The sequence below is a fragment of the Pieris napi genome, chromosome 11 (assembly GCF_905475465.1).
Source record: "Pieris napi chromosome 11, ilPieNapi1.2, whole genome shotgun sequence".
NCBI lineage: Eukaryota > Metazoa > Arthropoda > Insecta > Lepidoptera > Pieridae > Pieris > Pieris napi.
The window spans coordinates 6939834-6956827 of NC_062244.1; the positions used below are offsets into that span (position 1 = coordinate 6939834).

General features: G+C 32.2%; 2 protein-coding genes across 7 annotated transcripts; one reads left to right on the forward strand and one right to left on the reverse strand.

Annotated features, from left to right (window-relative positions):
* The first annotated feature begins 35 nt into the window (after nt 1–35).
* On the forward strand, nt 36–3254 carry LOC125053845 (DNA repair protein RAD51 homolog 3). Its single transcript, XM_047655435.1, has 6 exons — nt 36–267; nt 345–475; nt 773–879; nt 1178–1344; nt 2238–2366; nt 3024–3254. Exons 1-6 carry the CDS (start codon nt 223–225, stop codon nt 3231–3233), a joined length of 789 nt encoding a protein of 262 aa, XP_047511391.1. The 5' UTR covers nt 36–222; the 3' UTR covers nt 3234–3254.
* Nucleotides 3255–3885: 631 nt separating this feature from the next.
* On the reverse strand, nt 3886–16363 carry LOC125053843 (annexin B9). Of its 6 annotated transcripts, none has more exons than XR_007117627.1 (9): nt 16227–16363; nt 15963–16004; nt 14086–14262; nt 11698–11902; nt 8842–9071; nt 8163–8259; nt 5890–6071; nt 4375–4498; nt 3886–4102 (listed from the first exon to the last, which is right to left on the reverse strand). XR_007117627.1 is itself a non-coding variant. In XM_047655433.1 (8 exons), the coding sequence occupies exons 2-8, from the start codon at nt 15990–15992 to the stop codon at nt 4052–4054; spliced, it is 972 nt and encodes a 323-aa protein (XP_047511389.1). In that variant the 5' UTR covers nt 15993–16004; nt 16227–16363; the 3' UTR covers nt 3886–4051. The 6 variants fall into 6 exon arrangements, 4 of the variants coding, with proteins under 4 accessions (XP_047511389.1, XP_047511388.1, XP_047511387.1 ...); XR_007117626.1 differs by having other exon boundaries at nt 3886–4233; XM_047655433.1 differs by lacking the exon at nt 4375–4498.
* Nucleotides 16364–16994: the final 631 nt, after the last annotated feature.

Sequence of the window (16994 nt, forward strand, 5' to 3'; positions counted from 1 at the left end):
GCTCTGAAATCTACTTGCTCTGTGTCTTTCACTAACCACTAGTCTCAACTTTTCTGTGCCACATGTCTGTCACTATAACCCGCCAATCGTCATACTTTTAAACTTTTATATGAAATAACAATAATATTGTTTGTTTTAAGTATTACTATTAACTTCTATTTTGTTATTATAGTTCGGTCACTAATTATTTCAGTTTCATTACACGTATTTCAACTAATTGTAATGACCTCTCAGTTTAAAATATTAAACGCCACGGAATTTTGGCAAGTAAGTAGCTATTTATGTGTCTGCTTTCTTAAAGTAAAATTAGTTTATAATATGTAATAACCGCTTAATTTTTTTAGAAAGAAAACAGTTTTCCTGCAATACCTACGTTTAGTCAAAGTCTTGATAATGTACTTGGAAATAAAGGAATCCAAGTGGGATCTATAACAGAACTATTAGGACTTCCAGGCTCAGGAAAAACTCAATTATGGTCAGTTCAATATAAAGAATGTAAAATCAATACAACTTATGTAATGTAATTTGCAAATTTAAATTTTATTGATTTTAGCGACTTTTATTGACTTTATTTATTCAAATATATTGAGGCTATAATATGCCTGTTGACTTACTACTAAAACTGAGTGACTAAAGTTACTTATGCATTACTAAAGAAACAGCTGTATAATCAGTCAGCTCATGCTAATTAGCTGACAGTGTCTTATATTAATCCCTAAATATATATTTTTTTTAAAACCTTGTTGAACTTTATAATTCATGAACTTATTAGTTTACAGCTATGTGCATCAGTTCAAATACCAACGGAGCTCGGAGGTTTGGATGCTGAAGCTCTTTATATTGACACTAACACTAATTTTACTGTAAATAGGTTTAAAGGTAATAAAACTATTTTTTTCTTAATTAACAAGAAATTTATATTATGTAAAGATAGCACCCACTGTATATAATTTATAGTATAGTGTACAAGACGAAGTTAAGTATGTAGTAAGTTAATGTATGTTAACAGTATTATAATTTAACATACAAAAAGGGTGATATGATACATTTGTACAATGGTAAGATTTGTAACGATGTACATTTTTGATCGAAAATATCAAATTGATCACAGAATAGGCAATTCTAATATCAATCTTTAAAAATATAATTGGTTTATAATAAATATTATTAATTTCAGAAATACTCTCAGCAAGTATGGAGAAATGTGGAAACATATTAAATACTGCAAAAAGTAACTGTGAAAGTGATCATTTGAAAAGATTGCACTATGTGAATGCATTTGGTCTGGAAAAATTTTGCAGTTTGATATACACTTTACCACAATTAGTTACTGAGAGACAAAATGTAAGTTTTTTGGAATATGTACTAACATTTGGTAAATAAACTAGTTTGATGACTTATCTAATTTTGGTATTTTGTGCATGTAAGCAGTGTTTTGAACTGTGGATTAATGGGTGTTAAACAAACTGAGAAATAGGATGAATTTAAAGTTTTTTTAGGTAATTAGGTGATCAGACGTATGTGGAAACTAGTCACAATTAATGTACCTGTATTACTACAAAAAAACAGTCACAAGTCCTACTTAAAGGGTAACCAATCTTATTTCAGTTACCTTAGTTTGGCATTTGAAGTGTGTTTATACTAAAGTACAGTAAAATTCATAGTGAGAGAATTGACCATTCACTGCAATCAAACTCATCATCATATATTTTGCCAAGACATAAAAAATCAATTTAGCAAATATTATTCATATAGGTAACACAATGTACACTTATGATTATACTGCCAGTTCTCAAATCAGGCGCGTAGAACGGAAGAGAAGAACTGGTAATAAACTCTTTAATCGCCAAGTTTTTTGTTTTACACATTGTTTGTAAGGAGCTGCGACCATTACACCATGTTCCACATGACATAATAATAATAAAATAAATTTAAAACAAAGATTTGTCCTCTATCAGCAGGAGGCATGGTGAAATAGGAGCACGCACTTACATTCTGTGGAACAACACGCAAATACATAGTCGAAATAACTAACATCACCGCATACATGAATTCAAGTCCGACCAGTCACCACAAGTAGCACCAGTTCACGAGTATGACGCATGGCCAGCCATCGGCTCCATCGCCATATTTTAGGGAGAGAAAACAGCATGGACGCTATTCTATTTACCATAATTGTTGCACATTCATGGACATTTTCACTATTAAACTTGCATGATTATATTTATTTGTTATAGGTGCGGTTAATCATAATAGATTCAATAACGTTCCCATTCAAAGATGGTATTACACTCAAGCAGCGAACTGGCGTCTTATTTAGACTATCTGCAGTGTTACATAAGATTTCTGTAGAAAATCAAATTGCAGTAAGTTAATATGTTAACTTTCGTGGAACATTAACCTTGATAAAACCTCTTGGGCTATAGAATATTGTTTTGTTAAATTAATGGTGAAAGTCCGAAGGTCCGAATGAGTCATGGGACGCTGGCAGATCGGAGCATTTCCAGTTATATTATTAAGTTTAGCCGGGAAGTGAACCCAGAACGATCGGTTACTGCCAAGTAGCTAAGTAGTCAGGAGGTGCTACATTAAGTAATGATAACAATAAAGTTAATATTCAACTGTTCAAAGAATTTTATTAATGTGTAAGTTTTACAATACATATTTTTATAAATGAATTGACGTCTAGGAAATAAGAATTATATATTTTTATAACTGTTCTCTTTCTGTGCAGACTCTTGAGCTTAACCTGTATTTGTGATATTGTTGGGATTGGTTAGTAAATAACTATGATCTGTATACGGTAAAGCACCAATCCTAAATTTCGAAAGTGTTTTTTTTATCCGCAAATTTAGGAAGTCATATGGGGACGATCCGTTTTGATTTATATCAATTATATTTAAAGTTAAGAGATAGGCCTTTGGTATTTGTTAAATTTATTCACCCTCAGCAGAGTGATATATAACAATAAACTAGTATTTTAATGTTTCTTTAATGATAAAAATGATTATTCATATTTTTAGATAGTAATAACAAACGAAATGAGCACTCGAATAGGTTTGTCAACTGGTTCTCTAGTTGGCGCATTCGGTGATGCATGGGCGCATAGATGTAATAAGCGGGTCTTGCTATCAGCGCCGAAACCTTTAGAAAATGAACGATTCGCAGCCCTAGTGAAGAGTAATAACTCACCAGAGGCGGTTGGAAAATTTCAGGTAAATAATATTTTATAAAAGTTTTATCTATCACACACCGTGATTTATTTGTAATTAATTATCAGTTTCTTCCAGACAAAGAAAATATCCCTGATAGCTAATTTATACATTTGCTTAGTAGTGAAATCATAATACGTACCAAAATTAAAAATGTATATGTTAACGTAAAATTGTAAACACCGTTAGATTGTAATCTATCTCGCGAGATTATAAACTGTCGAAAGATTGTGAACCTCAGCGTACTGCTGACAATTTAACGTATTATTATTCGGTAGATTGTACTACACTAACTTAGTAATCATTCAAACTTCTTTGGTCAATTACAGATTAATTTTACTTCCCAACAATTTCATATAACTACCGAATAATAATACCTTAAATTGTAAGCAGTTCGTTGAGGTTCACAATCTTTCGACAGTTTACAATCTCGCGAGATATATTACAATCTAACGGTGTTTACAATTTTACGGTGACATATACATGTCTGTAGTTTCTAAGCTCATTTTTAGTACTATATAGGAAATAATTCTTGTTGCAGATTACGATCGAGGGTATTAGAGATACTAATGGATAACTTGTACGAACAAAACAAAGAATTATAATCTTTAGGTGAAATCTTTACAATATAAGAAATTAGCTGAAATAGTTAAGGGTAGCTAAATAAAAATACTTTTACAACATACATAGTTTTATTTGAATGAATCGGTATATTAAAATACATCATAAACAAAACTACAGCACCAATAAATATCTCATTTTCACAAAAATATCAAGCAAATATATCTTTAACATCAACATTAAGGCAGTTTCATACTGAAATTAGATCTCTATTTTTCTTATGAGACAAGGGTGAGTAACACGCGTTTGTAGTCCCCTTTAGTATCATCCTGCAAAATATTACATTATTCCAACGATTTATAAAACATGCAAAAACATTAGATTTTTTTTAAATAAAATTTTGCAGGATTTAAGCACAAAGTGTGACTAGCACATTCCTGAAGTCACCAGTTAGGTCTTCCTGCAATATTAAAAAAAATACTATACTACAGCAAAATAAGTAGAAACTGGCCCATAATTTCTATAGACAAACACGTGCATTCGAATTTAAAGATTACAATACAAAATATATTATTTATAGATATCTAAAAATGCAATGTACCAAAAGTAACAAGGGTACTATCACTTAAAATCGAGCTTAACGGGGTTATGACGCTCGGTATGTAAGGGATGTCTTAGTAACACATAGTCGATAAGAGATGACCAAGCGGACCTCCTATGTCCTCCTGAAAAATTCACAACTACTTGTAAAAACAAGCTACAAGCCTCAATCCCAGCCCCGTGCACGATACTAAGCGGTTACTACTACTGTGACGTGTGCTTAAGTAAACATAGATAGTGAAGAAGCAAAATATACAGATCTTTAAGAAATTTACACCGACTTGACATTTGTCTATGGTGAATTTGTTTAGCCTAATCTGTAACCTAACAATTGACGAACATAAAGTGGTTATAGGATAGCGTATTCGTTGACAGTCCTTTATTCAACAAGGGTCAGTAAGGCCTTCTTGTAATCTCCGGAAGTGTCACCCTGTAAGCAAAATTTATGGGAATACTTAGGGGTTTATTCGCATTTTTAGACAAACCAAATTTTAAAACTTAATTTGTTTGTACAGGAGTCGATTGAATTACTCTTTTAATCATACAATTTCTTAAGCAATAGAAGCGTTTATTCATGCGTTCTTTTTTTTCAGTATAATTACAATTATAGTAACTGCCATATATAAAAATATATTGGAGGGAACTAACACAGCTTAAAAATTTGGTAGATGCGAATATTTTTTTCTGAAGTATGTATATCTACGTACTACGGTTTCGTTTTATCGACAGTTATTTACAATCTTTACACAACTATTATATACAACTTGGACGATAACAAAAAAATGTTAATCACGTTTATTTTCTGCAGTCGTGGATATAATATAGATCTGTATATATTTTTCTCATACAATAGACGTAAAATGATGATCTATGGAAATAACAAGCAAAGATATAGAATGTCTAAGAATTTTTGGTAATGAGTTTTAAGATAATTACATGCCAATATATTTTGCTATAGAAAATATGGGTCAGATTCTTATATGTATCATGCTGTTAAATGGGGTTATTTTACGACACAATATTAAAAACTGTTAAATAGCAATATAATGCAAGCAAATACTTAGGAATATATAATATTCTAAGTACCACAAAAGAGAATCAAAATAAACAAAAATTATAATTCTCCTTTGTCTAATATATCGTCATTTAATAAGCGATTTTTCATTATTACACGTGCTGTTGCGGTCTAAATTCGATGAAACGCATTGTCACATTAAAAACAATAATTTAACAATTTATAATTTTTAAATGGCATAATAATATGTATTCGATATTTAAGCCGTCATTTTTTATCACGCCTGCTAGGACTAGTGATTCCGCTCACGCGCATTCTAGATCTACTTTTTTTTTATCATTTTTTACTCAGTCTTGCGGCCGTCATCACACTTTGTTTACACCAAAAACCTTGGCTTTAGACTGTGAATTATACAACACTTTGCCATTGTTCGTATTAAGATATCGCTTATTTAATGACTAAACTCACAAACATCACATATACAAAATTTAAAAATCTTACCGCAATCCAGTCTTCCAAGGGCTTCTCGTATTTCTCAAGGAATGCCTGTTTGATGTCTCCAAGGTCGATTTCAGACCGGCTGACCACAATTCTAATAAGAGTCTTGTCGTTTGTTCCCATCCCCTTCATGGAGTAGTATAAACGTTCAGCAAAGAAGCCTACTTTGCTCTTCACGCACTTAACTGTAATGTTAATTGGTTGATTTTAAAACTTTGCATTTACGATTTTAGATAATTAGTATGCTGTTGCTTACTTGAGTCAAATCATTTATTTATATCAAAAATTTTTAATAAAGAGGATTTTTAGACCTTATTAATTATAATATGTATAAAAAAATATTTCTTTAAAATATCATACTATTTTTTATGGAACATTTTTCTTACGCCCACTCCTGTTGTGGGTTCAAGGTTGTAAAGTTCAAAGTCTAGACACGTATAGTGCTAAGTATACTACCATTTTTAACATATACTCATACTTAGCGCATTATCTCGACTTTGTGCCATACTCTAAAACTTCCGCCTCACGTTTTTATCGTTTCTTTCTCGATATATGCTTTATAATTTAATTTCCGACAAAACAAATTTCGTTATGATTCAGCTATTAAGGCTTTTAAAGACAGACAAAGGTTCACGGTAAATTCCAAGGTCGTGTAACTTCCTTTTGTGCGGATAGCCTTCACGTAACTTAATAGCCGAGTATGATTCAGACAATATATACGCAGAGAAATAATTAACAAACCGATTGTCTAATTGTATCACGACCGCGGGCAGACAAGTTTTTAATTTAATTCATTTAAATTTTAATTGTATATTTGTAAACAGCAGGGTTGGAAGGCACGACCTATGTGTTGATAATCCCACTGTTAACATTACTCATTCCCTAGGTTTAAAATCAACAATATATTCCAAATTCCATCTGCCAAAACCAACCTAGGAGTTCAGGCACCTCTCGTTCGAATTCTTCGCGATTTCAACAAATTGAACACAGCGTATCCAGAGCTGGATATATTCGGTAGTGGGCTGATCGGTTTTAGAGAAAGCATTGTGGGGTGCCTTTCTCAAACCTAATTTCGCTGTTTTGATGATGATTTTTCTTTTTTTTTCTGCCCTAAGTGCCAACAAATTTTTGTATTTTTTTTTTTATTGTGTGCTTTTACTATCGTATATGTTTTAATTGTAATTTTTATTTCTATTTGGTTTTTTTTTTGTGAAACTTATGCTTACATTAATTGTCACACATTTTAGATGCGAGATTTTTTGTAAAATAATTAGTAATTTTAGTACTGTGTGTGATGTTATAAGCTTTATAACTAAATAAATAAATAGCACTTGTCTGCTTACAGCAATGTTTTTTTACTTTATCAATTAATTTAATACATATTGATAGTGACATTAAAACATAAACAAATCTATTAAAAGACCACAATCACGGAATTATTCTTTTGGTGACTGAAATCAGGGCACAGTTATAATTTATTAAATACATAACGAATGTGACAGATGCACAGATTTTAATACCACACTATTCTTAGGGTCTGTTTCACAATGTACGGATAAGTTCTAAGTACATACGTTCCAAATTAGCTATTTATTACTTACTAGCTGGTCTGGCGAACATCGTACGATTCTTTATTTTTTTAATACTTATTCTGCTATTCGGGACACCGGTCTAGCTAGTAAGATTAAAAAAAGAAAGTTGATAATACAACAAATACATTATGTCAAAAAATAAAAATTTACATTCCCGGAACCTCTCCACTAACACTTGTACTTTATGATATGGTATTAAAGTTCAAATTGCCTTTAAATATTATTACGAATATTTTGTATGGGAATATAGAAAAGTGTTGTTTTTAGACTTTTTCACTCATTTTTTTAAAATTTTTCTCTCCGTAAGAACCATCCTCGTACTTCAAGGAATATTATAAAAAAAGAATCAGACAAATCGGTCAAGCCGTTTTCATGTTATGTCGTGACAACGGAAAACGGGTTTCATTTTTATATATATATATAGATTGGTAGGATAAACACTATTGTTGTGTTTCACTACTGTCAGATAGCGCTATTCGTCACATAAAGTTCATCATAAGCTATGAGTCCGATGAATGTCAAATAGCACAATTTATCTTCTAAATAATTTATGTGTTGCATAGCTATTTGGTACTTTATCCATACATTGTGAAACAGACCCTTAAATTAGTTTATAGACACGCGTCGCAAGTTGTGAAATATATTTTGGACTATTAATTATTGATTTTCTTCCTTCAAACTTACCAATAGCAAGCATTCCCTTTTCTACACTTCCTGAGAATTCCTTTTTGATGGTCTCCTCGATGTCTTTGCCAGCGAGAGCTTCATACTCAGCGAAGATCTGGGATTAAATTACCGTTTTAACAAATGATTAGTATTGAGCGGTTTAATTAGAAAAATGCCAATTGAGTATTATGAATCACCGGAAACAAAAAGTATTTCTATCTCTTTCAAGTCACATTATTCCCTTCTTTTACATTATAAAAACTGTTATAATCTCATTGACAGATCTTGATAATAGATTTGACTTATGACCTTTATGAACATTGTAGTTGCATAAATTGTTAGTTGTTTTTATCAAAATTATGATCTACAAGGTTAGTGAAAAACAAAGTTATGAAATAAAATATAACAACTATTATTATTATGTACCTGATGTGTACAACTATTTCTTGTAAAAGATTGTTCGGTAAGAGCTACTCTTTGCTTTGTGTCGCTTCTTAAGCGGGAAGATGTATTATAAAGTGGTTTTAAATACAGCAAAACTCATTTTTTAATATTTTCTGATGACGCCGTTCCCAGAAAGAAATAACCATAATACATCTTCCCGCTTAAGTAGCGACACTAAGCAAAGAGTAGCTCTTACCGATCAAAATAATATTTACTAAGAAATGAAAGGAATTACGTCAAATAAATAACAAACCTGTCTCAATTGCTGATAAGAGCGTGTAATTAGGATTGAGTTGAAGACTGACTCATCAGTTCCCCACTGGCCTTCACCGGCAGCCGCCAGGTTTTCCGCGTCAGCTTTAGCTGAACCTTCGTCAACGCCTTGGTTCTCGTCACGGTTGGCCATGCACAGAGACACGCAGAGGCGTTTAAAGTGGCCAGAAGTGTCGCCTTTGAGGTCAGACTCTAAGCTCTTGCCGTATACTGCGGGGATAAATATCAAATAAGATTGTAAAGGTCTAGATAGTAGGTCTGACACACGTTATACATGCTGAATTATTAAAGGTTTGGGTTGAATTATTAAGATCCTCTCTAAGTAGCAATTTTATTTGATTTCTGATGAGAAGTTAAATATATTTTGATGTAAGAAGCTGTGTACAATCCTCGTTTTTAGGACGCTTAATAAGTGGGCATACAAACGTGTGTCAGCCCTATAAAATAATCAATAACCAAGGTGGCAACATTATTAAGTCGTTAAATGTGCTATTATCTGTGGAAAGTAGACTTAACAATAACTAGGTGCAAATGTTACCTTGGTTCAAAGGTGTCGCTAATTCTAAAGGGAGTTCTATACGTCAAAAATTGCATATTATTGAAATATTAAAGTGATTTATTTGTGACATGATACGTGATTATTTGCGATGTAAGGCAAGAATAATATGAATCAAAGTTTATTCCGTTTGTGTCGATGATAAAAAGGACAACTTCAATGCATCAGTGATTGACTTATTGTTAGCAATTTGCAAGCATTCTCTAACAAAGAATGACAAATTTAGATGTAGTTCTTTCAATATCCGTAGCGCGGCATCTTGGAATTATCTACGAGGTAAAAATCAGTATCCTTGCTGTTTAAACACACAATTAGACGCTAATACAAGTTCGTGAACATAATTTAATAATGAAAAAATATTGCTAATAGAGGCTATGGTCTAATAACATAAGCTATGCTGTAATATATTCAATGGCCCACAGTTCAATTAACAAAGGCTCTACAAACTGTGAATAATAATGAAGGTTCGGTTTGTGACCTAATAATTCACGGCCATATTGAGGGAAATCAAACACTAGTTTCTATAAGGATATTTGTTCTATATAATAAAGATTGAATTGTACGTCAAAAGTAGACCATTGTATGATTATGTGCTGAACTATAAGCTTTATGGAGCGTTGAAGGGACAATATTTTCTCGAAACACAATTATGAAATAAATGTATATTTTACATTGTTTGATATCAATTAATAGATCCATTGAGACACGCAACTATACTTTGTCACTTGTCATTGCAACGAGGCGACAACTTTTTATTTTTTAAAGTTACTATACTAGGTACTTAAAATACTCATATAGGACCAATTATCACCCCTTTCCTAATCTTTTATATAATCATATATTGAACTTGCAATTATATACTCTATATGATGTATTTGTTTTAAATGTGTGTGATGACACGATATTGTTTATCTATATACAAAAGATACTTGACGTCTAAGTACACTAGTCTATAAGCTAGTTCTAGGTACATGCAAAGGTTTAAGTTACTTATTATAATTACGCTGGAATGCATTCTAAACTCTAAATCTACACGGTTTCTACATACTAACCACATAATGGTAATACGAGGAAAATATTTTAATGAGGTATTTTGATACAAGTTTTGCATGAACTGTTTTAGATAGCAACTATCGCATGCCGCAAGCTAATAATGGACAGAAGTGATGTTTATCATTACTCTTACTAATTATACAAATTTTGTTTATAGGATAGTATTTATAATTTAAAAAAGAACTTAGTGCCTCTTTGATTGTTATTTTTGTCATTCGTTCCATATTTAAAAATACTGGAACTTTGAATTTAGTTCTTACCTACTATTAAATACTGTGGCTTACTACTGCCTAAGAAATCAGGGTTTCATGCTAGTGCCTACGTCATTCATGATAACCTATAGGTAACTAATAATACCTAACTCTGTTATCGCTTAAAATTGTTCCACTTGTTTCCAACTTATATTAAAATCGATAGCTGCAAACAAAATAACGCTAGCATAAAATAACTTAAATGTATCATAATATAATATAGCATTTAATTTTGTTTAACTCATTATCTATGAAAATAATTAACGGAAGTAGGGCGTGGCGAACTACGGCTTTACGGCTCAAAATATAGCTTCATAAATAGACTAATAAAGTTTAATGTAATATATTCTTTGGTAAATTAAAGACTTTTGACTTGTTTTAGGCTAAAAATACTTTCAATACATTTTATTTATTGGGAGCTGTCTGACAGATGCCGTCGATTTTTGGGTCAAGTACGTTTTAGTTTCCTCACGATGTTTCCCACAGTTTCAGTATAATTGCGCATATATAAAGAAAAATCCAATGGCGAATTTCGAACGCCCTAAATGTTAAGTACACTCGCTAAGAAAGCTTTTATATACTGTATTTTGCTTTAAAAAGTCAACTCACAGTGAAGTGTAGAACAGACACATTCATCAATTTCATGGTTATTGAGAGACAAGGCTGGACAACTAGAACAGTCTTTTGCAGTGGCGTAACAATAGGGTGGCAGGGCTGGCAAAATGCCACGGGCCCCCGACCCAAGAGGGCCCCTGCCCAAGAGATATTATGTTCTATGGATAAATGTGAATTTTCCAATACGCATTGGGCTAGCGTGGGGACTACAGACCATTCCCTCTCGCCTAAGACGACGCTACGCTAAACTCGAAGTTTATTAAAATTAAAATGAGTACAACGTGACGATTTTTACTGATAAGGACCCATCAAAAGAATTTGCCACTGGTCTTTCGTAAACTTAATACTGGTAAAAACTTACATTGTTCATAAAATGCAGAAATAGTACGAATCCCGTAGTTCGAGAGAGTGCAGAGGATTTCGATGATGGCTTCCTCATCGGTACCAATTCCCGCGACGGCGTCGTGTAACTCCTTGGCGTAAAAGTGGGGTAGTGGTGTCATCAGAGCAATGATCACATTCTCCAAGTTGCCACTGAGCTCGCTCTTGAGTTCGCTGATAAGGTCCTAAATAAACATTTAGATAAAAGATATTAATATCAAACTAATTCACATAACTGCTTTTAACACCGGTTTGGAAGATCTTATAAGGCAAGCTTTTCATTTTTTTTAATAACTTAAAAACTAAAACCTTTTTTATGTTTAAGTACTCTATTGAAATGGTTGTAAGACGTCTGAGGTAAATGCTGCAATATAGTACAGGGCTCGGTGGTAAACAAATAAAACCCGATACGCAAATAGAGGCAGAAAAACTGATACTCTGTTTCGCTCGCACTTAAGTATTTCACGTTAATGCCTTCTCTCTTTAGTTATTATTGTTATTTTAGAAGCTCATCTAGTTCTATACTCTATCTACGTACAGTTCAAACTCTTTATAACGTCCGTCGTTGTAACTAAAGACTGTCTATAACGAAAAAAATAGTTACATTTGTTTGGTTTAACACAAAACCCATACATTAATTCACTCTTTATAAGGCAATGCTCTATAACGAAGAAATATTTTCATATTTAGACATCAACAACATAGTTAAGTGTAATTGTTTTTATAATCAGCATACAAAACTAAATTTCTTTTTAATTTTTAGACTGTCAAGATGGCCAGTAAAAGAAAAGCGTTATGTGTTTAGAATAATTTACCTATTGATAGTAATAAAATTAGAAATTATTGTACTTCGTTAAATTTGTTTTTTTTTTCCATTCACTGCCTATAATAAAATTCTTTAAAACGAAAGAAAATGCTCGGTCCCTTGAAATTCGTTATAAAGAGTTAACAGTATTTTCAAAAAGTCGTATTATGACGCCGCCTTACGCCGAAAGCAAAATATGTACCAAATTTCAAACCAAAAGCCTAAATGTAGTAGTTTAGATATTCCTTAACGCACATTTAGTTCGACGAACCACAAGCTATTAAAATTAGGAACCAGTCGGAAGGTTCCTTGAAGGTCAATTCATTTGAATGGTCGGACGCAATGTGTCGAATACCTTTATTCATGCATTGGAATGCACCTGCATTGGTGAATCACGCCACAGTTTATTACTAGACATAGTAATCAATTAATTTCCTAGAAATAAAACTAAGCTATTGTATCTACGGTTTCATTGGCCTTGGCTGAAACCTAAACCTAAACGCAACATACTCAATACGATCAAACTTTTTAAAATTAAATAATTTTGCGTTACCTATTCTTATATATTGTCGATTTTCTCAGGACATTTAATGAATTAGGTTGTTCACTATTTCAGCCGATTTGTCGAGTGTTTATTTATTTAGGGTATAAGACTAGAGTCACAAGATCTAGGTTTGTCTGTTATTAGCAAATATGTCACCGGTGCAAACACACGATAAGATATGACATTAATGACATCTAGAGGGCTTCAGTTCATGTATTATCGCACTAAGAATTTTTTTTTCGTTTACGCTGATTGTACACACAACTATAATTAATTTTTAGTAAATACTCAAAAATATATACTTAAATGGAAGCATTGATTACTCCAAATATAACACTAATGAATCAGCTGTGAGATGAAGTCATAAATAGCTATGCGATAACAGGTTAAAACTAACTGGTTAGTCATTATTTTGAATAAAACGCGTTTATCATATTAATTATCACAAACACATTCAACACAGCATTCAAATAAGAATTAAACGTATTTTTTATGCTTTAGTTTTGTAATCACAGTTATTATTGTTAATTAAAAATGAATGCGACGTTAACATAAAATTTTTACTTAAACGGTATCATCGGATCGTAACATCAAACTTAAATCTAAAGTGGCAGCTAGGTGAGGGGTACCGGGTTCGATTCCCGGTTCGAGGACAAGATTAATTTAATTTAAAATTTGTTCTCGGCCTTTGGGAGGGTTGTGCGGTACCGGGCGAGTGCCTAAACCGTACATGGAGGACATGGTCGAATTTCTAAGGCAAAAAGCACGAATTATAAAAATCTTATACTTGACGCTGGCTAATGCACAAACCGTGCCAGAGCCATAAAAAAAACTTAAATCTAGTTTAAAGAGCTGTCAAAACATTTTAAGAGGTTTGACAATGCACACGAGATGTAACCTATAGGAATGCGGATCTTAGAAACCCTGGTACACACTACATTTTTGTGATAAATAAATATGTATTCTAAAAGTTTCGATTGACGTCGGCAAAATAAAATATAAGTAAAACTAGATCTTACCTTTCCATAGTTAGTTTTGAAGGTTTCGGCGATCTCCAAACGCTGGACGATACCACGACGACAGAGAACGTCAATGATGGCCTTCTCATCTGTGCCGAAACCTTTCATAGCCTTGCGAAGGGTCTCCGCGTCAGATGCGGGGTCAAAGGGCTCCGCGGGGTACACCGTTGGGGTGCACTAGAAGGCCAAATAAGTGTTCAGATTATTCATGGGATGATATGTCATATAATTTATAAAATACGATAACTAAAACGTTTATTGACGCAATAACTTAGCAATATGAAATAAAAAATAAATTGCAAAAAGGAAAACGAAAATTTCAATAGGTATGTAACGCGATTAAATCGTAATAAGCAATATTAAAGAACAAATGATACAAAATTTTATCTTTCAATTCACTCATACACGCCTTTTTTACATGCGTACAACTAGGTATATACTACAAACGTGCATTTGCAAAAATATTTATTGACGTAAGCTTAATTAATAAATATCTTGCTCTATCTACTAACTTAGGAGTATCTCTGCAAGATATTTATTAATATGCGACCAATAATAAAATAGTTTTGATATTCGATAGTTTATGATTTAATAAACTGATCCATGCGATCTTATACATATATTAAAATATAAAAGATTACTAGGTATGTACCAAAATCAATATATTCGACTTTATTGGAATTTATAGTTCCCGGAAATAAGTTGGCCATGATCGTTACATGCGCAGAAGACTTAAGGGCTCGTATTCCAGAACGTTTAATATTTACAATATCTATTAAGGCCGATTTACATTATCTTAGTGTTTAGGAGAGTGCTTTAGTACAACTTGAAAGGCAAGTTCTTTAGCGTAGCGTTTACTAAAGCAAGTAGCGTTTACATGTTTCAACTAAAGTACTATCCTAAAGCACTCTCCTAAACACTAAGATAATGTAAATCGGCCTTTAGACCATTTTTTTATTACCAAAAATAATATTTGGAATACGAGGTTTATTTTACTTTTAGTACGAATTCGTAAAATCTCAGAAATTCTGGCCAAGTTACATGCCGAAAAGTGTTAACTTATTTTTTTTAAATCAACAATATACCTATGTAAATACAATAATTATAAGAATATTATAATTGTAATAAAATTTATTTTATTAAGCAAAGATAGAAACAGTGCAAGGAAAATCATGCTGTAATAATATATTTCCAACCTTAAATTTTTCCTTCAGAGCGATTGGAGGGCAACAACGGTAACATTAATTATTTTAATAGTTTGAGAGTATTTGTACCAAGGTCCCTTACGTAAAAATTGCCTACTAAGCGTATGTAGTTTGACATCGTTTTACATTACACATGAACAAAAACTAATTGATACTACCATGATCAAAAAATTGTTATTTTTTATTTTAAAATTATGATATTTATTGATTGGCACAATATTAGACACAATAACTGAGCAACAGTCACCCGCTGCTAACTTTTTACAGACAATTCATGTACAAATTTCATTAGTAAATTAATTCTAGGAAAACCTAACTATTAGATCGCGTGACTGCATTAGGTTAAAGCTTTTAATAAATATTTCTATGCACTTACTACCTACCCACTAATTTTATTAATTTGAAAAATAATAATTGCTTTCGGTACATACATCGTCACCAACCGGTTTATGCATTCTATACGAACGTAACTCTTGAGCTTGGAGAATGAACACTCTTAGCAAACATTCAAGTAGATCATTTCCGCTGATTCAGTTAATTTCCCCACTAAATTTAACCTGTTTACCTATTAGATCTGCTAATAAAACGCTTTCATAAGAACAACCTTGCGCCGAAAAGATGACATCATCCTAAGAATCGATCGAAACACTCAACTAAAAATGTTATATTTACCTTGTAGGGGTAATACTGTTGTCCGCTCATGATGGAAAAGTCCTAAAACAAATGGAAATACGTGAAAAACATTTCATATCAAGCACTCGAGTTCTAAAAATATCACACGTCAAACACTGAACCGGCTTTTCGATTTGCAAAGAACGCCGGCCGCTACGCAATTTTATGACTTTACATTATAAATATTGGAAAATCTGATGAATTTTATATGCGTTTAACTTAACGTTTATATTTTTATTATATATCTAATTAAAATATACATACTTGTTATTTTATTACACGACACACCCAAACTACTTAAAAGCGAAATCCGAAATAAATCGTGTCGTAAGATCGGCACTCGGTGAGTCAATGAGGTCGGCCGGTTCCGTTGCGTTTTGTTTCGCCCTCTCACTCACTAACGTGTAAACCTTTGGTTAAAATTATTACATTAATACTTTGCGTTTACTGCGTCTAGCTTAGATAATAAGTTCTTATTAATTAATATATTTTACTTGATATTTATGAATAGGAAAATAATAATCATATAAAGTTTAAAATTATCTACTATATATTATACTAGGGGTATCATATAAAGCGAATTTCAGTCTTAAACAGAACTTCTGTTAAGTATATTAAGTACGTTATGATTTTGTATTGATTGATTTCGAGCCCTTGATTTATAGTGCCTTTTTAATTAATAGAAACCACACATTTTCTTAGAAAACCGTTTATCATTTACTCCAATGTAAGCAATTTAGCACACATTCAAAATCTTTAGTTACCGTACCCGTTTAAATTTTACTGGCACATATACCAAATGTTTCCTATCCCTAGTCCACGTAACCTCCCAATGATGTCATCGGCAACGGCGCAGCGCAGCGACCCGCGCCAAACGCTGCTGCTTAAACTTACTATATAAAAATCTCTATGGTAAAATATAATATTTTGAGTTGTGTCTAAGTTAAATAAATATATTTATTTTGACTTTTGATTTAAGTAATTGTTAATCATTTTCCTTATTTTAACCGTATGCCATTTAGTAAAATTTCA

What these genes read in the sequence shown, in the direction of transcription:
- LOC125053843 (XM_047655433.1), bottom strand. Translation starts at nt 15,992, where the DNA reads ATGAGCGGACAACAGTATTACCCCTACAAG. An exon ending in TTCTGCATTTTATGAACAAT is followed by an intron (nt 9,072 to 11,697) that starts GTAAGTTTTTAC and finishes TTATCCCCGCAG; the next exon opens with TATACGGCAAGAGCTTAGAG. An exon ending in AAAGGGAATGCTTGCTATTG is followed by an intron (nt 6,072 to 8,162) that starts GTAAGTTTGAAG and finishes TTAACATTACAG; the next exon opens with TTAAGTGCGTGAAGAGCAAA.
- LOC125053845 (XM_047655435.1), top strand. Translation starts at nt 223, where the DNA reads ATGACCTCTCAGTTTAAAATATTAAACGCCACGGAATTTTGGCAA. An exon ending in TACTGTAAATAGGTTTAAAG is followed by an intron (nt 880 to 1,177) that starts GTAATAAAACTA and finishes TATTAATTTCAG; the next exon opens with AAATACTCTCAGCAAGTATG. An exon ending in CTGTAGAAAATCAAATTGCA is followed by an intron (nt 2,367 to 3,023) that starts GTAAGTTAATAT and finishes TCATATTTTTAG; the next exon opens with ATAGTAATAACAAACGAAAT.